Source organism: Boleophthalmus pectinirostris, unplaced genomic scaffold (genome assembly GCF_026225935.1).
Source record: "Boleophthalmus pectinirostris isolate CB_2022bp ecotype Guang Dong unplaced genomic scaffold, ASM2622593v1 HiC_scaffold_8, whole genome shotgun sequence".
In the NCBI taxonomy this organism is placed as follows: domain Eukaryota; kingdom Metazoa; phylum Chordata; class Actinopteri; order Gobiiformes; family Gobiidae; genus Boleophthalmus; species Boleophthalmus pectinirostris.
In genome coordinates this window covers 5,525,141-5,539,592 of record NW_026571515.1, presented here as the reverse complement: position 1 = coordinate 5,539,592, position 14,452 = coordinate 5,525,141, and the positions used below count along the sequence as shown (strand labels likewise).

Here is a 14,452-nt window from a genome sequence, read left to right as displayed (position 1 = left end):
CACTATAAAAACTTCAACAGGAACATATTGTTTGAGGCTTTTACTCACACTAGACAGCTGGAATTAATTTTCAATGGGAATAATACTTGCTAACCTAACACGTTATTATTAGTTATGTAAACCATCATAGCAAAAAGAAAGCAATCTTGACTATAATACCTGCATTTATTAGCATTTAAATGCTCCAAAAAGAACAAAGTTCTTCTGTATTTTTAGAGACATTACCATTTGTGTTTCTTTGTATATTTTATTTAAACATGTATTTACTAATAAAAAGCTTCATTATTGCAATTAGTGAATTTATTTACAGATATTTTTCATATTCAAGTGTTATATAAGCAGACCACAATTAGTTAATTTATTGAGAAAAAGAACAAAACATTTTCTCCTCATGTCTTTACATAAATTAACCTGGCAGAGACTGCATAGTTGGCTCCAAAAACAGACCCAGTGGTTGGCAAGGACAAACTGCATTTGCAGAATAAAAATATTCCAATGTTTGCTCTGCCAGCATATAGTCAGTTTGCTTATGATTGATTGGCATTGAAGATCTTGGCAAGCAATGAGACATTTGATTGGCTCTTCTGCTGTATGAGGCGGGACTTGTCCATTTGTTTCTGTGAAAGTGAGTCCTTATTTTTCCTCTTCTTTCTGTTCTGAATCTCCTCTTCAGTTTGTCTCTGAGTGAAGTCCCATGTTCTCTCCTCGTCCTGAATCAAAGGAAAGACATTTGATATAGTTTATAATTTGGTTCATTTTCTGACTGCGAGATAATTGAACTGGCAACTAGAGAATTAGTTACTATACATTTTTGACACCACAACAAACTCAAAGGTTTTTCAGTGTATATTTTTTTTAGCAAAATTGTTAACAAATATTATAAAAGCAGCATTAATAAAGAACTATTCACACATAATCACAAAACCACTGAATAATTGTACCTGTTGCCCATCTCTCTGCCTCTTTTTCCTCTGGCGCTCCATCCTCTCTCCTTTGTCCACATTGTTGAGGTAGAAGTTGGTTTCTCTTTTGGCCTGAGAGACTTCGGTTCTGAGTCTCTGCTGGAGCACAGTCTGTTCATAGGCCAGGCGTTCGCTCAGATGTGTCCACTGGAAACGATGCAGGTACTGAAGGCAAAAGGAAGAAACAAACAAAAATGAATAAAATACTAGGATAAACAATAATTCTATCCACTTTTGTCCTCACAGAGAAGGACGATGTAAGAGGAGTACAGTGACAGTGACAATGTATTCATTTGCTAAAATCTTGACTACAAACAAACAGATAAAAGTGTGTGGAGAGGACATCTTATTCCCTAGTACAGAGGGATTATCATGCTCTATCATTTTAGATAATAATGTAAAACTTACGTGGAAAACCTGCCACAAGTCATGTATACAATTAAAACACTTTCCCAATACCCTTTTCTCCAAAATTTGAGCATACAAGTGATGAGCATACAAGTGTGATTTTTTTTTTTATGCTTGTCATAATTACATGCCATTTGTCTAAAACATGTCTATTGCAGGTGAACACAAATACACTACAGAATGCCCATTACAGTGTTGCATATGATATAAACATGTACAAGACCTCACCTTGATGCACCACAGGTCGGCGGCAAAGCGCTGCCTCTTCCTGGTTCCCATCGGAGTGTTATGGAGAGAGGCGGCCACTCTCTTTGCCACACGTTTGTCCCTGAACTCCACCCATCCCTCAGTGAAGTCACAGCGACGCAGACCAGACTTTTTCTTTCTCTTCCGGACCATACCATCTGCCAATATGGAGAATTATACAAACAGTCAACTCAACAGATTCACAATTTACAGGTAATTCAGTACAGATAAAGTCAGGTATTACTATTTCAGTAGCCAACCTACAATAAATGTAAAATAAAGATGAGGTTTTTAATAAAGATAAAGAAGTTAATTATTGCTGTTTGACAATTTAAGGAAGAGGAGAAACTAGAGGACAAATATGTTACTCATAGCAACTCCAGAAAATATATTATTCCCAATACAAATTACCCTATATATTTAAAGCAATAGTAGTAGTAGTAGTAGTAGTAGTAGTAGTAGTAGTAGTAGTAGTAATGGTGGTAAAGCACTAGTACAACCCAAACTCCTACAGTAACTACCTGCACCTGTTGTAGTAAAATCACAAAGAGCAACGATTCTCATTGTGTCAACTAGGGGTGTGCAAAAATATCGGAATATCGATATATCGTATTGATTAATGTGATGATACAGTATCGATATCGTGGGCTAGTGTATCGATATATCACCAAGAGTATTTTTAGGTGTATTTTACTAAATTATTTAGTTACAGTGCTACAGTTTTGTTGCTTGTGGAGTGAAAGGAAGCTCATTTATGCAACACATTTGACATTTTTAGTGTTTTGAGGATTAAAATGTTTGTGTTTCATATGAACTTTGGACAAGAAGTGGTTTAACAAAGCCTTTATTATCACAGCCACGATTTAGCCTTTATTTTTTATTGAACCGTATCGAATCGATTTGAAATATATCATATCGAATGGAAAGTGCACTGTATCGAGATATGCATCGTATCGGCAATTTCTTAATGATACCAGCCCTAGTGTCAACCAAGACATTTGCTCAACACCACTTAAATGTTATGACAATGTCCAAACGCACCTTCTGGTTGTAGAAAAATGCGTCCAATCTCCCCATAGACCGACAGCAGGTTCCTCAGGTGTTTGGGTTTGAGTCTGGGTGGGATATGTCCCAGGTAAATGATCCCTGGAACCACCTTTTTGTCAGATTTTATCCCAAACTTTGTCTTCTTTTGTCGAGTTGTAGATTCTCCACCAGTGTGCCCTTCTGGATCTGCAGCACTTTCATTTTCAGAGTCAGCATTTTCTCCTTTCTCAGTGTCCTCACCTCCTTCCTCCTCTTCATCGTCGTCTTCATCTCCATTACTGTCCTCATGTTGTTCATCTGATTTAACTTGTTCTTCACACTCCTCCGTATTGGCGTTTTCATCTTTTAGAGAGTCCTCCACTTCTCCCCCATCGTTTCTCTCCATGTCTGCGTCAACTGTCTTTTTCTTCTTTTATTCTATAACAAGCAAACACCCAAACAATCTTAATGAGGGTCGAGAGAAGAACAGGAATGAAAGGGTCAATTAACTACTGAAATTGGGCATTGTTTACCGATTCAAGATGATCTAGTTCATAATCTGTTATCCAGAAAATATAAAAAATGTCTTTAAGACAAAAGTACTGACTATTACCTGCAGACTCTGATAATAATTTCAAGAGTAGACTCCAGAAAAGTCCACTCTGCTTCACACGTGAGAAAATCCACAACACACTGTCGCTTCTCAATTACGTTTTTTCCTTTACCCTTCAGAATAAAATGTTATCAAATATAATTTCTACATATTTAAATGTATGGCAAAATTTTCACAAGTATATTGAATATACGAGTATATTAAAGATTGGGAAACAATTCTAGCGCATTAAAACCCAAATCATTACTGAAAGCAGGGATATTAAACACTAATAATTATTAAGATGAAAGGTTACGTTTACTTCCGTTAGCATAGTCTTGGCTAAAGCTAATTTTGTCTGATTATGCTCGTTCAGTTCAGTTTACGTCCTCAAACTTTCACCAAACAAGAGTTTACTACAAAAAGAAACTGTATCGCACACGGATCTATGCTGTTCTAGTGCATATGCAGTGTTGGGAGTAACAGATTACATGTACTGGAGTTATGTAATCAGAGTACAAATTATGAGTAACTGTATTCAGTTACAGCTACTGTTTCAGTGAGTGGTAATTGGATTACAGTTACTTTGTTGGAATAAATGGATTACATGGAGGTATTTTCCTGTTTTCACATTTTGGGCTATTCCTTTTTTTTTTGGTAATTCCACTCATTGGCGGACACTAAACCAGGTCTAAAACCAGGACTAAACCAGGTCTAAAACCAGGACTAAACCAGGACTAAAACCAGGACTAAACCAGGTCTAAAACCAGGACTAAACCGGGTCTAAAACCAGGATTAAAACCAGGTCTAAACCAGGACTAAACCAGGACTAAAACCAGGACTAAACCAGATCTAAACCAGGACTAAAACCAGGTCTAAACCAGGTCTAAAACCAGGTCTAAAACCAGGTCTAAACCAGGGCTAAACCAGTGCTAAACCAGGTCTTAACTAGGACTACAACCAGGTCTAAAACAGGATTTAACAGGACTAAACCATGCTGCGTGGACCGTGTTTCCTCCTCTTCTATCAACAATATCTTTAATTTGGCTCAGTAAAGTCTGGACTTTTTATTTTCTTTTAGCAAACAAAACTTCTTATGTGAAGATTTCCTCGTCTTTGCTTCTCTACAGCAAATCAAGTAATCCAAAGTATTCAGATTACATTACTCACTTTAAGTAATTTAATGGATTCCGTTACAAACTACATTTTGGGGTCTGTAATTTGTAGGGGAATACATTTTAAAAGTAATACTCCCAACACTGTGCATATGTGGTGTGTTTTGGTTGAGTTTAAGCTGTAAAAATACAAAAAAAAAAAAAAAAAAAAAAAGTTGAATGCTGGGCTAAAGCTACAGGAAATGAACCGTGGATCTGCGGCGGAGTGTTTTGAATCCGAGTCTCGTCCCCGTCAGCCGCGATGTCGCCATGTTTCCATCGTCTCGTGTTGTACTCGGTTATTTTAATACATCTGTTAATGACAGAAGTTAGCGAAGATGCAGAGGCCGGTGTGTAGTCTCCCCCTGAGCTCCGCGGTCATCTCCAGACTGACCCGGAGAGGCTTTCAGTGCACCGCGGACCTGGAGCAGCTCACGGCCGGGCAGCTCAGCGCAGGTACAGGCTCCACACAAACACACGAACAGAGTTGGGAAGGTGACTTTTAAAATGTATTCCCCTACAGATTACAGATTACACATACCCCAGAATGTAGTTTGTAACGGAATCCATTAAAATACTTAAAGTGAGTGACGTAATCTGAATACTTTGGATTACTTGATGTTGTCAGGCTTTTTAAAACTACATGAATGTACCGACCACATCCTGAAAATTCGTGTTTGTTTTCTTTAAATTGGCCCTGGTTTAGACCTGGTTTAGACCTGGTTCAGTCCTGGTTTCGTCCTGGTTCAGACCTGGTTTAGTCCTGGTTTAGACTTGGTTTAGTCCTGGTTTAGACCTGGTTTAGTCTTGGTTTAGTCCTGGTTCAGACCTGGTTTAGTCCTGGTTTAGACCTGGTTTTAGTCCTGGTTTAGTCCTGGTTTAGTCCTGCTTCAGACCTGGTTCAGACCTGGTTTAGTCCTGGTTCAGTCCTGGTTTAGATCTGGTTCAGTCCTGGTTTAGACCTGGTTTTAGTCCTGGTTTTAGTCCTGGTTTTAGTCCTGGTTTTAGTCCTGGTTTTAGTCCTGGTTTAGTCCTTGTTTAGTCCTTGTTTAGTCCTGGTTTATCCCAAAATATGAAAACTGGAAAATACCGCTGTGTAATCTATTTCAACAAAGTAACTGTAATCCAATTACCACTCACTGAAACAGTAACTGTAACTGAATACAGTTACTTATAATTTGTACTCTGATTACGTAACTCTGGTACATGTAATCTGTTACTCCACAACACTGCACACGAATAATAACTCTTTAGTCCGAATTCACTTTTCCTTTACGTTATTCAAACAAAGTAACAAAATACAAGACCTGATCACAGCCTGAGCCACGCTAATAATTTATCAACATAGCAGCAAAATATCTAAGCATATTTAGCTGTATCATCAAAACTAGAGTGACCAGACGTCCCTATTTACCCGGGACTGTCCCAGTTTTGAGCCCTGTGTCCCTTGTCCCATCAGATTTATCCAAAACCAGTGATTTGTCCCAGTTTTATACAAGAAATGTCCCTATTTTTGACCAGTTTGACACCTACCAACAGTAAAAAGAGGCATAAATTAGTCATTTTTTGTCAATTTGTCAATCATTTGTTTAAGTAAAATACAGAAAAGCTGCTTAAAAATGACCAAAACACAAAGACAATGTGACTATATTGACTCAGATGTTAGTCATGAATCAGGGCAGCCGCGAGGTCTTAAAAGTCTTAAAAAGGTCTTAAATTTCATGTTCCTAAATTAAGGCCTTAAAAAGTCTTAAATGATGTTGTCCAAGTCTTATTTTTTTCACAAAGGTCTTACATTTCATTAGCCTATTTTTTTGTAAACTCAACCAGGCTGCAGTGCAATGGAAAAAAAGAAAAACAACAACGTGAAATCATATAACGTGAATGAACTTTTTATTTGGAGCATGCGCAAACAATACTTCGGTTTCAGGCGCTGTCGGTAAAGGAGGAAGACGTTGGATGGATCATGAGGACATGAAGTTTTAATCCACAGTGGTTCTTAGATTGTACATATAGTACTGTAGTTGGTTGGTCATTATTAGAATTGGATCTGGTGTTTTTGCCTACATAATGGGTGCTATGTTGGTCTTAATTTTCATTTAAGTGGTCTTTTATTATTATCAAACACCAAAAAAATGAGGATGTCTGGTCACCCTATTCAAAACCACCTTATAGCAAAGGTTCTGAAGTAGTCATCAAATTAAATGTTTTAAGATCACGTTTCGACTCGATCCCGATTCTAAAATAAGCCTACTGAAATCCATCTTAAATTGGCACTCTGTATACATTCATTGTCACAGGCTTCAGTCAGTGTTGTTAATCTAATGTAATACAACATGTCTTTGCAGAGACAGGTGTAACAGAGGAGGAGGCGTCGGAGGTGTTGGATCTGGTGGATCCTCAGCACTGTCCTGTCTCCATCACTGCACTGGAGCTGCTGCACAGAGAGGCAGAGCTAAAGCCCATAGTGACCTTCTGCTCTGAGCTGGACCAGGCACTGGGAGGAGGGATTCCTCTGGGGAAGACTGTCGAGCTCTGTGGAGTGCCAGGGATCGGCAAAACACAGCTTTGGTGAGAGGCAATGTTAATATGGTATTTATAATTTTATATAAACTATAGCCATAAACTGAAACCAAAACTAAAACTGATCATTGTTTAAGTTAAACACAGCACTGCTCTATGTAAAAATGTATTTGATCATTTAAAAGATTTTGTAGTTTTTGTCTTTTAGAGGTGTGCATTATGGGGTCTTTCCAGTGTTGGGGAGTAACAGATTACATGTACCAGAGTTACGTAAAGAGTACAAATTATGAGTAACTGTATTCAGTTACAGTTACTGTTTCAGTGAGTGATAATTGGATTACAGTTACTTTGTTGAAATAAATGGATTACATAGAGGTATTTTCCTGTTTTTACTATTTGGCCTAAACCAGGTAAACCCAGGTGGTCTAAACCTTTTTGGTCTAAACTCTTTGGCTAAACTCTAAACAGCAAATCAAGTAATCCAAAGTATTCAGATTACAGTTACTCACTTTAAGTAATTTAATGGATTACGTTACAAACTACATTTTGGGGTATGTAATCTGTAATCTGTAGGGGAATACATTTTAAAAGTAACACTCCCAACACTGGGTCTTTCCCAATAGTAAATCTTAGAAAATGTTTCATTGTTATTCAATTCTATTTACATTGACCAGCAACTAGAAAAACATGATTTTGATAATATGTGTTCAGTAGTAGAAGTTATTTTATTACATTGACATAAACAGAAGCAGTTAAGGACTTATTACAGTGAAGACAAAAGTAAAGATTTGCATTTCATGTTCAGATTATTCCCACACATTGCACCATATGTTTTCTTAATCTGAATCAGCTCTTTACAGTGTATTCTGTGTCTCCAGTCTGCAGTTGGCCGTGGACGTGCAGATCCCACAATGCTTTGGGGGCCTGGGGGCTCAGTGCCTTTTCATCGACACAGAGGGCACCTTCTTCCTGGAGAGGTTCAGAGAAATGGCGGCGGCTGTGGTCAGACACTGTTCACTGCTCACAGAAGACCCGGAGCAGCAGGACGCCATGAAGACCTTCACTGTGGACAAGATTCTCTCCAACCTGTTTGTGGTGTGTGTGACTCAAAACTCAAAGTCACCAGTCAGACCATAGGTGTTTATATGTCAAATATAGAGCGTCATTCAAAATACTCCAAGGCTGCTTTCAGACTGCAGCCTGAAGTGACCCAAATCCGATTTTTTGGCCTCTATGTGACCTGTATCTGATCTTTTAATGACAGTCTGAACGACACAGATCCGACCCAGGCCACTTGGATATGTGTTCCTGAAACCGATACATATCTGATCTTTTGACATGCGACTTCAGTCTGAACGGCCAAAGTGCATTCATCCACCTACACGTTATCAACAAGCCACAAACGTCACTATTCTGCGCTGAAGTAGGTGAAAATTGTTAATGAACTCCATGTCACTGAAGTGAAGCACATCACCACTCACCACTCTTGGCTCCGTCTCCACATCCACACGTTCTTTTCAACAGATGTTGCTATCACTGTCCAACAAAACGCCACTGCCAAAAAACTCATCCTTCTCAATCTCCTGAAACTAAGTAAGTTGTTCATGTTCTGGCTCCGGTACGAGAGAAACTTAAAATCTCCAGGTGCTCAGTGCTCGCATCCATGTTTGGACAACTTCCGTAAACACAGAGCACACTCGCTGCGGTAAAAGATCCATGGCCGTTTACCGTTCACACTGGAGTCACATACAAGTCGGAAGTTGGAAATGTGAACGACCTCGCAAAAACATCGGATTTCACAAAAAAATCTGAATTGAGCATTAAGCCCTGCAGTCTGAACGTAGCCAAAGTCTCACACATTCCTATGGGTAGTACTTGTCTTGAAATACGTCAGCAATACATTTTTTAAAATGGTTAAAAAAATATATGGTTTAATAAAAAATATATATTGCATTCAGTTCTGAGATTGAGCTTGGGTTTGCCCGGTTTGAGACCTAATGTAGACTTGGATTGATCCTGGTCTAGTTCAAATTTAGTTCCAGGTTTAGTCCCAGTTTAGTCTGAGTTTTGGTGTGGGGATAATTCAAGTGTTTGTGAAGTGTTTATAATCGTAGTATATGTTTAACTAACTGTATCATCATTCTTTGGCAATCCTGCTTAAACTTTGTATGGGAAGGACTGTAATTGTGTCATTTATTGCCATTGTGTACCAACAGGAGTCATATTACCTAACTTTAAACTTCTCTGTTATCTCAGGTGTGTTGTGACGACTCCATGGAGCTGCTGTCTCAGATCTCAGACCTCCCCACGTTTCTCTCTGATCATCCTGAAGTCCGTCTGATCATCATCGACAGCATCGCCTTCCCGTTCAGGCTCCACTTTGAGGACCCGCCCCTCAGAACTCGTCTCCTCCTCGGTGCCGCTCACGAGCTCGTCGCCCTGGCAACCACCCGCAACACCGCCGTGGTGATGACCAATCAGATGACGACGCGGGTCCAGGGGGAGGGGTCACGTCTCGTCCCCGCACTCGGTGAAAACTGGGGACACGCAGCAAATATTCGGATACTGCTCCAGTGGACGGACTGTAAACGCGTGGCGACAATATTCAAATCATCGAGTCACATGACCACCTCTGTCCAATACCAGATTAATACAGACGGATTCAGGGACCTGTCAGAGGAGAATAAAAGAGCAAAAATAGAGACTGAGGAACAGAAAGCATCTGGAACAAGCTAATCACAAGACTGAACCAGGATTAAAACATTTACTTTTTGAACAAGCATGGAGCCAACCAGCAAAGTACAAACTGTTTATATATAAAGAGAAATGCTTTTAAATAAATATCTGTATTTTATAATAAAATCTCATTCCCTTATGAATATTTGGAAAATTTTCCAGAAAATATTTATATTTATGAATTTGTGTTAAATTCAAATGTGGCAATAAATTATTGTGTTTATATTGCTCTATATACTATATCTATATCTACTATATTTATTTATTTTAATGCGACAGCGACAGTGCGCAATTTTTACATTAACCTTAACAGGAGAAATGCTTTGTACCAGGTTGTAGCACCAGTGCTCATTTCCACCTGTCGTCCCTGGGCAGGTTCATTGATTAATTGTATTTAATTGACCTTAACTATCAACTGTTCTTCCTGGAGACCGACGGAGCATGTGTTGGGTTCATCATATGATGATGACGATATGAAAAAAAAGGGAAGCCTTGCTGGCTTGTTGACATTGACAAACGTGTTTTAGAAAGACACTCTAGAGAGTTTTTTAATGTTGAAAAGTACATGGATTTGGGCATCTAAAAATGTGATTAACAATGGAGAAGACATTCAAAAAGTTAGGCCTTATTAAATATGTGTTATTATTATTTTTACAATGCTTGCCTCATTCCCATTGTCTGGTGAATGGGAAAAAATACTCTGCTAATTAAAAAATTTTTCAATATAAAAAAAAAGACAGATCAAACTTTATTGTCAAGATGCTCTATGGGCAGGTGTATTAAAAAAAATTCTTGTTTGATTTGAAAAGTTTGCAGGCCAAACTGTGATTAGACTGTGAAATGAGCAGGAGGCGGAGAGGAGGCAGTTCTCGCTGTAAATATTTCATTTTGTTTATGACAGATGAATATTTACACAAATATGTTCATGTTACTGTTTATTCAGAAGCACCTGTGCAGTGTGCAGCACCTGAAACTGTGTGACCACCAGAGGGCGCCACAGGGCTGCACCCCTGCCTTTTATTCAGGGATCAAATATGTAGTGAGAGAAATTAGAGTTAGGAGGAGCTGTCTCTTTTACAGTGTGGGGGAGAAAAAGGGAGAGTTACAGCTCCAGGGAAACCCGCGGGGAATCCACGAAGGTGAGCCGGGAAAGAGCGCTCCTGGACGGCAAGAGTGAGGCGTGAGCGGGAGATGCTCCGGCGGAGGTGAGAATGTTTCTAATTTAACAAATAGACTGAAGAGAATTACTGAGGCGGGGAAATGATCAAAATGGAGACACGACTGCACTTCATTTTATTTAGTATTTTTTGCAACAATAGAAAACAGAACAATAACGATTTGAAATGTTGATTGAATATTTGGTTGTGGAATATTTGATTGAATTTGAGTCTAATCTCTTTGAATGTTACATTATAACTCAACCCCTTTTGTCTTTTCACAAAAACAACTTCACTGATTGATTCATTGACATTTTTATCCAACGTCGTTAGTCAGAGCTGGGCTGAGGATCGTTCAGGTGCAGCAGGTCAGGTGTCCGTAAGGTGTTCCGTGCTCCAGTGGCGCAATCGGTCAGCGCGCGGTACTTATAAGACAGTAACCTGCAAAGTGATGCCGAGGTTGTGAGTTCGAGCCTCACCTGGAGCAAGACTTTAATTAGAAGGAAAAAAAAAACAAATCTCTGCTACCCCTTTAAAACTTTAATGTAATTCAACTTGGGAAAAGCTGCAAACTCGCAAACTATGATGAAATCGTGCTCACAGGATCAATCTCACGTTGCGGGCCGCTCATAAAATAATCATCACAGGTCACTGGATTTCAATAATGTGCGAAGATCTTTCTGCATGAGCTCCATCTGAATGTTCTCTCTGTGCTTCAGTGGTGCAATCGGTCAGCGCGTAGTACTTATAACTAGGGGTGTGCAAAAATATCGGAATATCGATATATCGTATCGTTTAATGTGATGATACAGTATCGATATCGTGGGCTACTGTATCGATATATCACCAAGAGTCTTTTTAGGTGTGTTTTACTAAATTATTTTGTTACAGAGCTACAGTTTTGTTGCTTGTGGAGTGAAAGGAAACTCATTTATGCAACACATTTGACATTTTTATTGTTTTGAGGATTAAAATGTTTGTGTTTCATATGAACTTTGCACAAGAAGTGGTTTAACAAAGACTTTTAGTATAACAGCCACGATTTAGCCTTTATTTTTTATTGAACCGTATCGAATCGATTTGAAATATATCATATTGAATGGAAAGTGCACTGTATTGAGATATGTATCGTATCGGCAACTTCTTAATGATACCCAGCCCTACTTATAACACAGTAACCTGCAGAGTGATGCTGAGGATGTGAGTTTGAACCTCACCTGGAGCAAGTCTTTACAAAAAAAAATTAGGCTACATGTATATATTTATCAAAACAATGGAGTGTCTGGAGTGTGGGTCTGCTGAAAAACTACTCTAGACCTATAAATGCTGTGATAGCAGTAACCTGAATTTAATCTACAACTAAGTAGCCTATTATGTGGACGGAGTGGACGAGGTTAAACTTCGTAAAACATCCCAAACCCACCAAAATACCCTGTTCTTATCCTATTTCTTTAGATTGGTGTTAAGAATAAGCAGGTTTCTAAGCTTTTAGTTATTTGGTCTACTGCAATGGCATAGTCAAACAAATGTTCATTGCTCTATTATTATTTTATATTGATCATAAGCTGGAGTTCATAAAATTAGTTGACAAATCTTTGCAGAGGATTTCTTCAGTCAATAGTCCTGCTCTAGTTGCTCAGTGTGTGCGTGACCTGTTACCTGTTACTATATTAAGTAACCTGCAGAGTGCTTCTGACCATGAGCTCGTCTGCATTCCTTCGTCAATATTTCTAAGTACTTTAACATTTTGGTTCATTTAATATTTATTTATTTCCATTATTTGTATTCAACTGTTTTCTCAGGTGCTACTTCAGGATGAAAACTCGGCCCTGATTGGACCTCGTCATGTCTCTCGCTTCCTGCTTCCCCTCTCGCTGGCCCAGCCCTGTCCAGCTCTGGATCCCCTTCCTGTCCGTGTGCGCTCTGATTGGTCGACCCGTTGGCTCCTCTCACCAGCACTTCCACCCGCACTCCATCAAATTGCCCGGCGACATCACCCTGGGCGGCCTGTTCCCCATCCACGCCCGGGGGCCCCACGGTTTGCCCTGCGGAGAGCTGAAGAAGGAGAAGGGCATTCACCGGATGGAGGCCATGCTGTACGCCTTAGACCAGATAAACCAGGACCCGGACCTGCTGCCCAACGTCACTCTGGGGGCGAGGATCTTGGACACCTGCTCCAGAGACACTTACGCCCTGGAGCAGTCTCTGACTTTCGTGCAAGCTCTGATTCAGAAAGACACGTCAGACATTCGGTGTTCAAATGGAGAACCTCCTCTGATAAGGAAACCGGAGAGAGTGGTGGCGGTGATAGGAGCCTCCGCCAGCTCGGTGTCCATCATGGTGGCCAATATCCTCAGGCTTTTCGAGGTGAGTTTGAGTTTGTATGTTCACAAATCTTGTATCATTTTATACCCGGTTGATGTGGTGCAGTCGGTCAGTGTGTGGTACTTATAAGACAGTGACCAGCAGAGTGATGCTGAGGTTGTGGGTTTGAGCCTCACCTGGAGCACAAGTATTACTTAAAGGTGCACTATTAACTTCTAGGGTGGTATTTGTCTCCATGGAGATGTGATTTCTTTGCCTATAGGCGAGTTTCAGCTGACGTCATTGTTATTAAAAGCCCGCATTGCATGCTGGGAAATATTTTAGTCGGAGGCAAGAAACAGGATAGTGGTCAAACACAGTGCGTAACCTTGCGTATTTATCCCCGATAATGGTAAATTCCTGCTGCATTATCGGATGCACAAATAGAAGCACGGAAGAAGGAAAATGTCTTTTTCGTATTCTGAGTGAAAAGAACCGCTAACGGTGAATTAAACGGCTTTCAAACATTCGCAGAGCAAACGTAGAAGATCCTAACAAACCGTGGACTCCAACAAGATCAGCAACGCATCGAGACTCTTGGAGGTTTTCATCTTTTCTGCTGTGAATGGCCCAGGAGTTTCCACCAAGTCATTGTGGATATCACCGAAGTGAATATTTGTCCAGGTAGTTGGCGATTCTGACCAGAAATTTGGTTTGGTCCACCTTTTGTAGGGGTTGAAAAGGGTGATTTGTCGTCCATCGATGCTTATGACCAATTTCTGTTCAAATGGTCTTGGGTCCTCTGCCGTTAGAGTGGATAAATAACCGGGATCAATACCCTTTACGTGCTTTCTCACTCCGTCCGTCATGTTGAATTAGTGTTTCTTGCGCAGCGCAGCCGTCGCCCGATCGTGCTTTGTGAACACCCTGCTCATCGGGCTTGGGGTTCTCCCTCTCTCAAGTCCAAGATTAGTCCTGGTTTAGTCTTGGTTTAGTCCTGTTTTAGTCTTGGCTTAGTCTTGGTTTAGACCTGGTTTAGACCTGGTTCAGTCCTGGTTGAGCGGGATTCATCACATCGACGGCGTCACGAATCGTACCCTCACTTAACCAATCCCCACTACTTCACTGCGTATATCCCTTGCATTTGTTCAACTGCAGGTGTTTTATAACTCAAAAATACCTTAAAAACACAAATTCTTACCATATTCAGGCTTGCCTCTCCAGAGATCTGACCATTATCTTGCCTCTGTTGTGATTACCAAGTTTATACTATGGAATAATCAAGGTAAAACAGTAACATCTCCATGTAGAAAAGAAGGTGGCGGATGTTCCTCTAGAAAAGCT

General features: G+C 39.9%; 3 protein-coding genes and 1 non-coding gene across 5 annotated transcripts in view; 3 read left to right on the top strand and 1 right to left on the bottom strand.

The window, feature by feature from the left end:
* Positions 1–344: 344 nt before the first annotated feature.
* Positions 345–3,360, bottom strand: abt1 (activator of basal transcription 1). Of its 2 annotated transcripts, none has more exons than XM_020939255.2 (5): positions 3,256–3,360; positions 2,658–3,080; positions 1,599–1,774; positions 942–1,127; positions 345–710 (listed from the first exon to the last, which is right to left on the bottom strand). In XM_020939255.2, the coding sequence occupies exons 2-5, from the start codon at positions 3,046–3,048 to the stop codon at positions 528–530; spliced, it is 936 nt and encodes a 311-aa protein (XP_020794914.2). In that variant the 5' UTR covers positions 3,049–3,080; positions 3,256–3,360; the 3' UTR covers positions 345–527. The 2 variants fall into 2 exon arrangements, with proteins under 2 accessions (XP_020794914.2, XP_020794915.2); XM_020939256.2 differs by having other exon boundaries at positions 3,176–3,336.
* Positions 3,361–3,943: 583 nt separating this feature from the next.
* On the top strand, positions 3,944–9,882 carry rad51c (RAD51 paralog C). Its single transcript, XM_020939253.2, has 4 exons — positions 3,944–4,844; positions 6,737–6,959; positions 7,790–8,006; positions 9,168–9,882. Exons 1-4 carry the CDS (start codon positions 4,727–4,729, stop codon positions 9,645–9,647), a joined length of 1,038 nt encoding a protein of 345 aa, XP_020794912.2. The 5' UTR covers positions 3,944–4,726; the 3' UTR covers positions 9,648–9,882.
* A 1,315-nt stretch (positions 9,883–11,197) lies between these two features.
* On the top strand, positions 11,198–11,291 carry trnai-uau (transfer RNA isoleucine (anticodon UAU)). The gene is made up of 2 exons: positions 11,198–11,235; positions 11,256–11,291. It is a non-coding gene; the product is annotated as a tRNA-Ile (tRNA).
* Positions 11,292–12,649: 1,358 nt separating this feature from the next.
* The window catches only part of LOC110173262 (metabotropic glutamate receptor 6-like), a 57,818-nt gene continuing 56,015 nt past the window's right edge, over positions 12,650–14,452 (top strand). The window contains exon 1 of the mRNA XM_055165644.1: positions 12,650–13,171. Within this exon, the coding sequence (XP_055021619.1) occupies positions 12,650–13,171 (522 nt within the window). The remainder of the gene's footprint in view (positions 13,172–14,452) is intronic.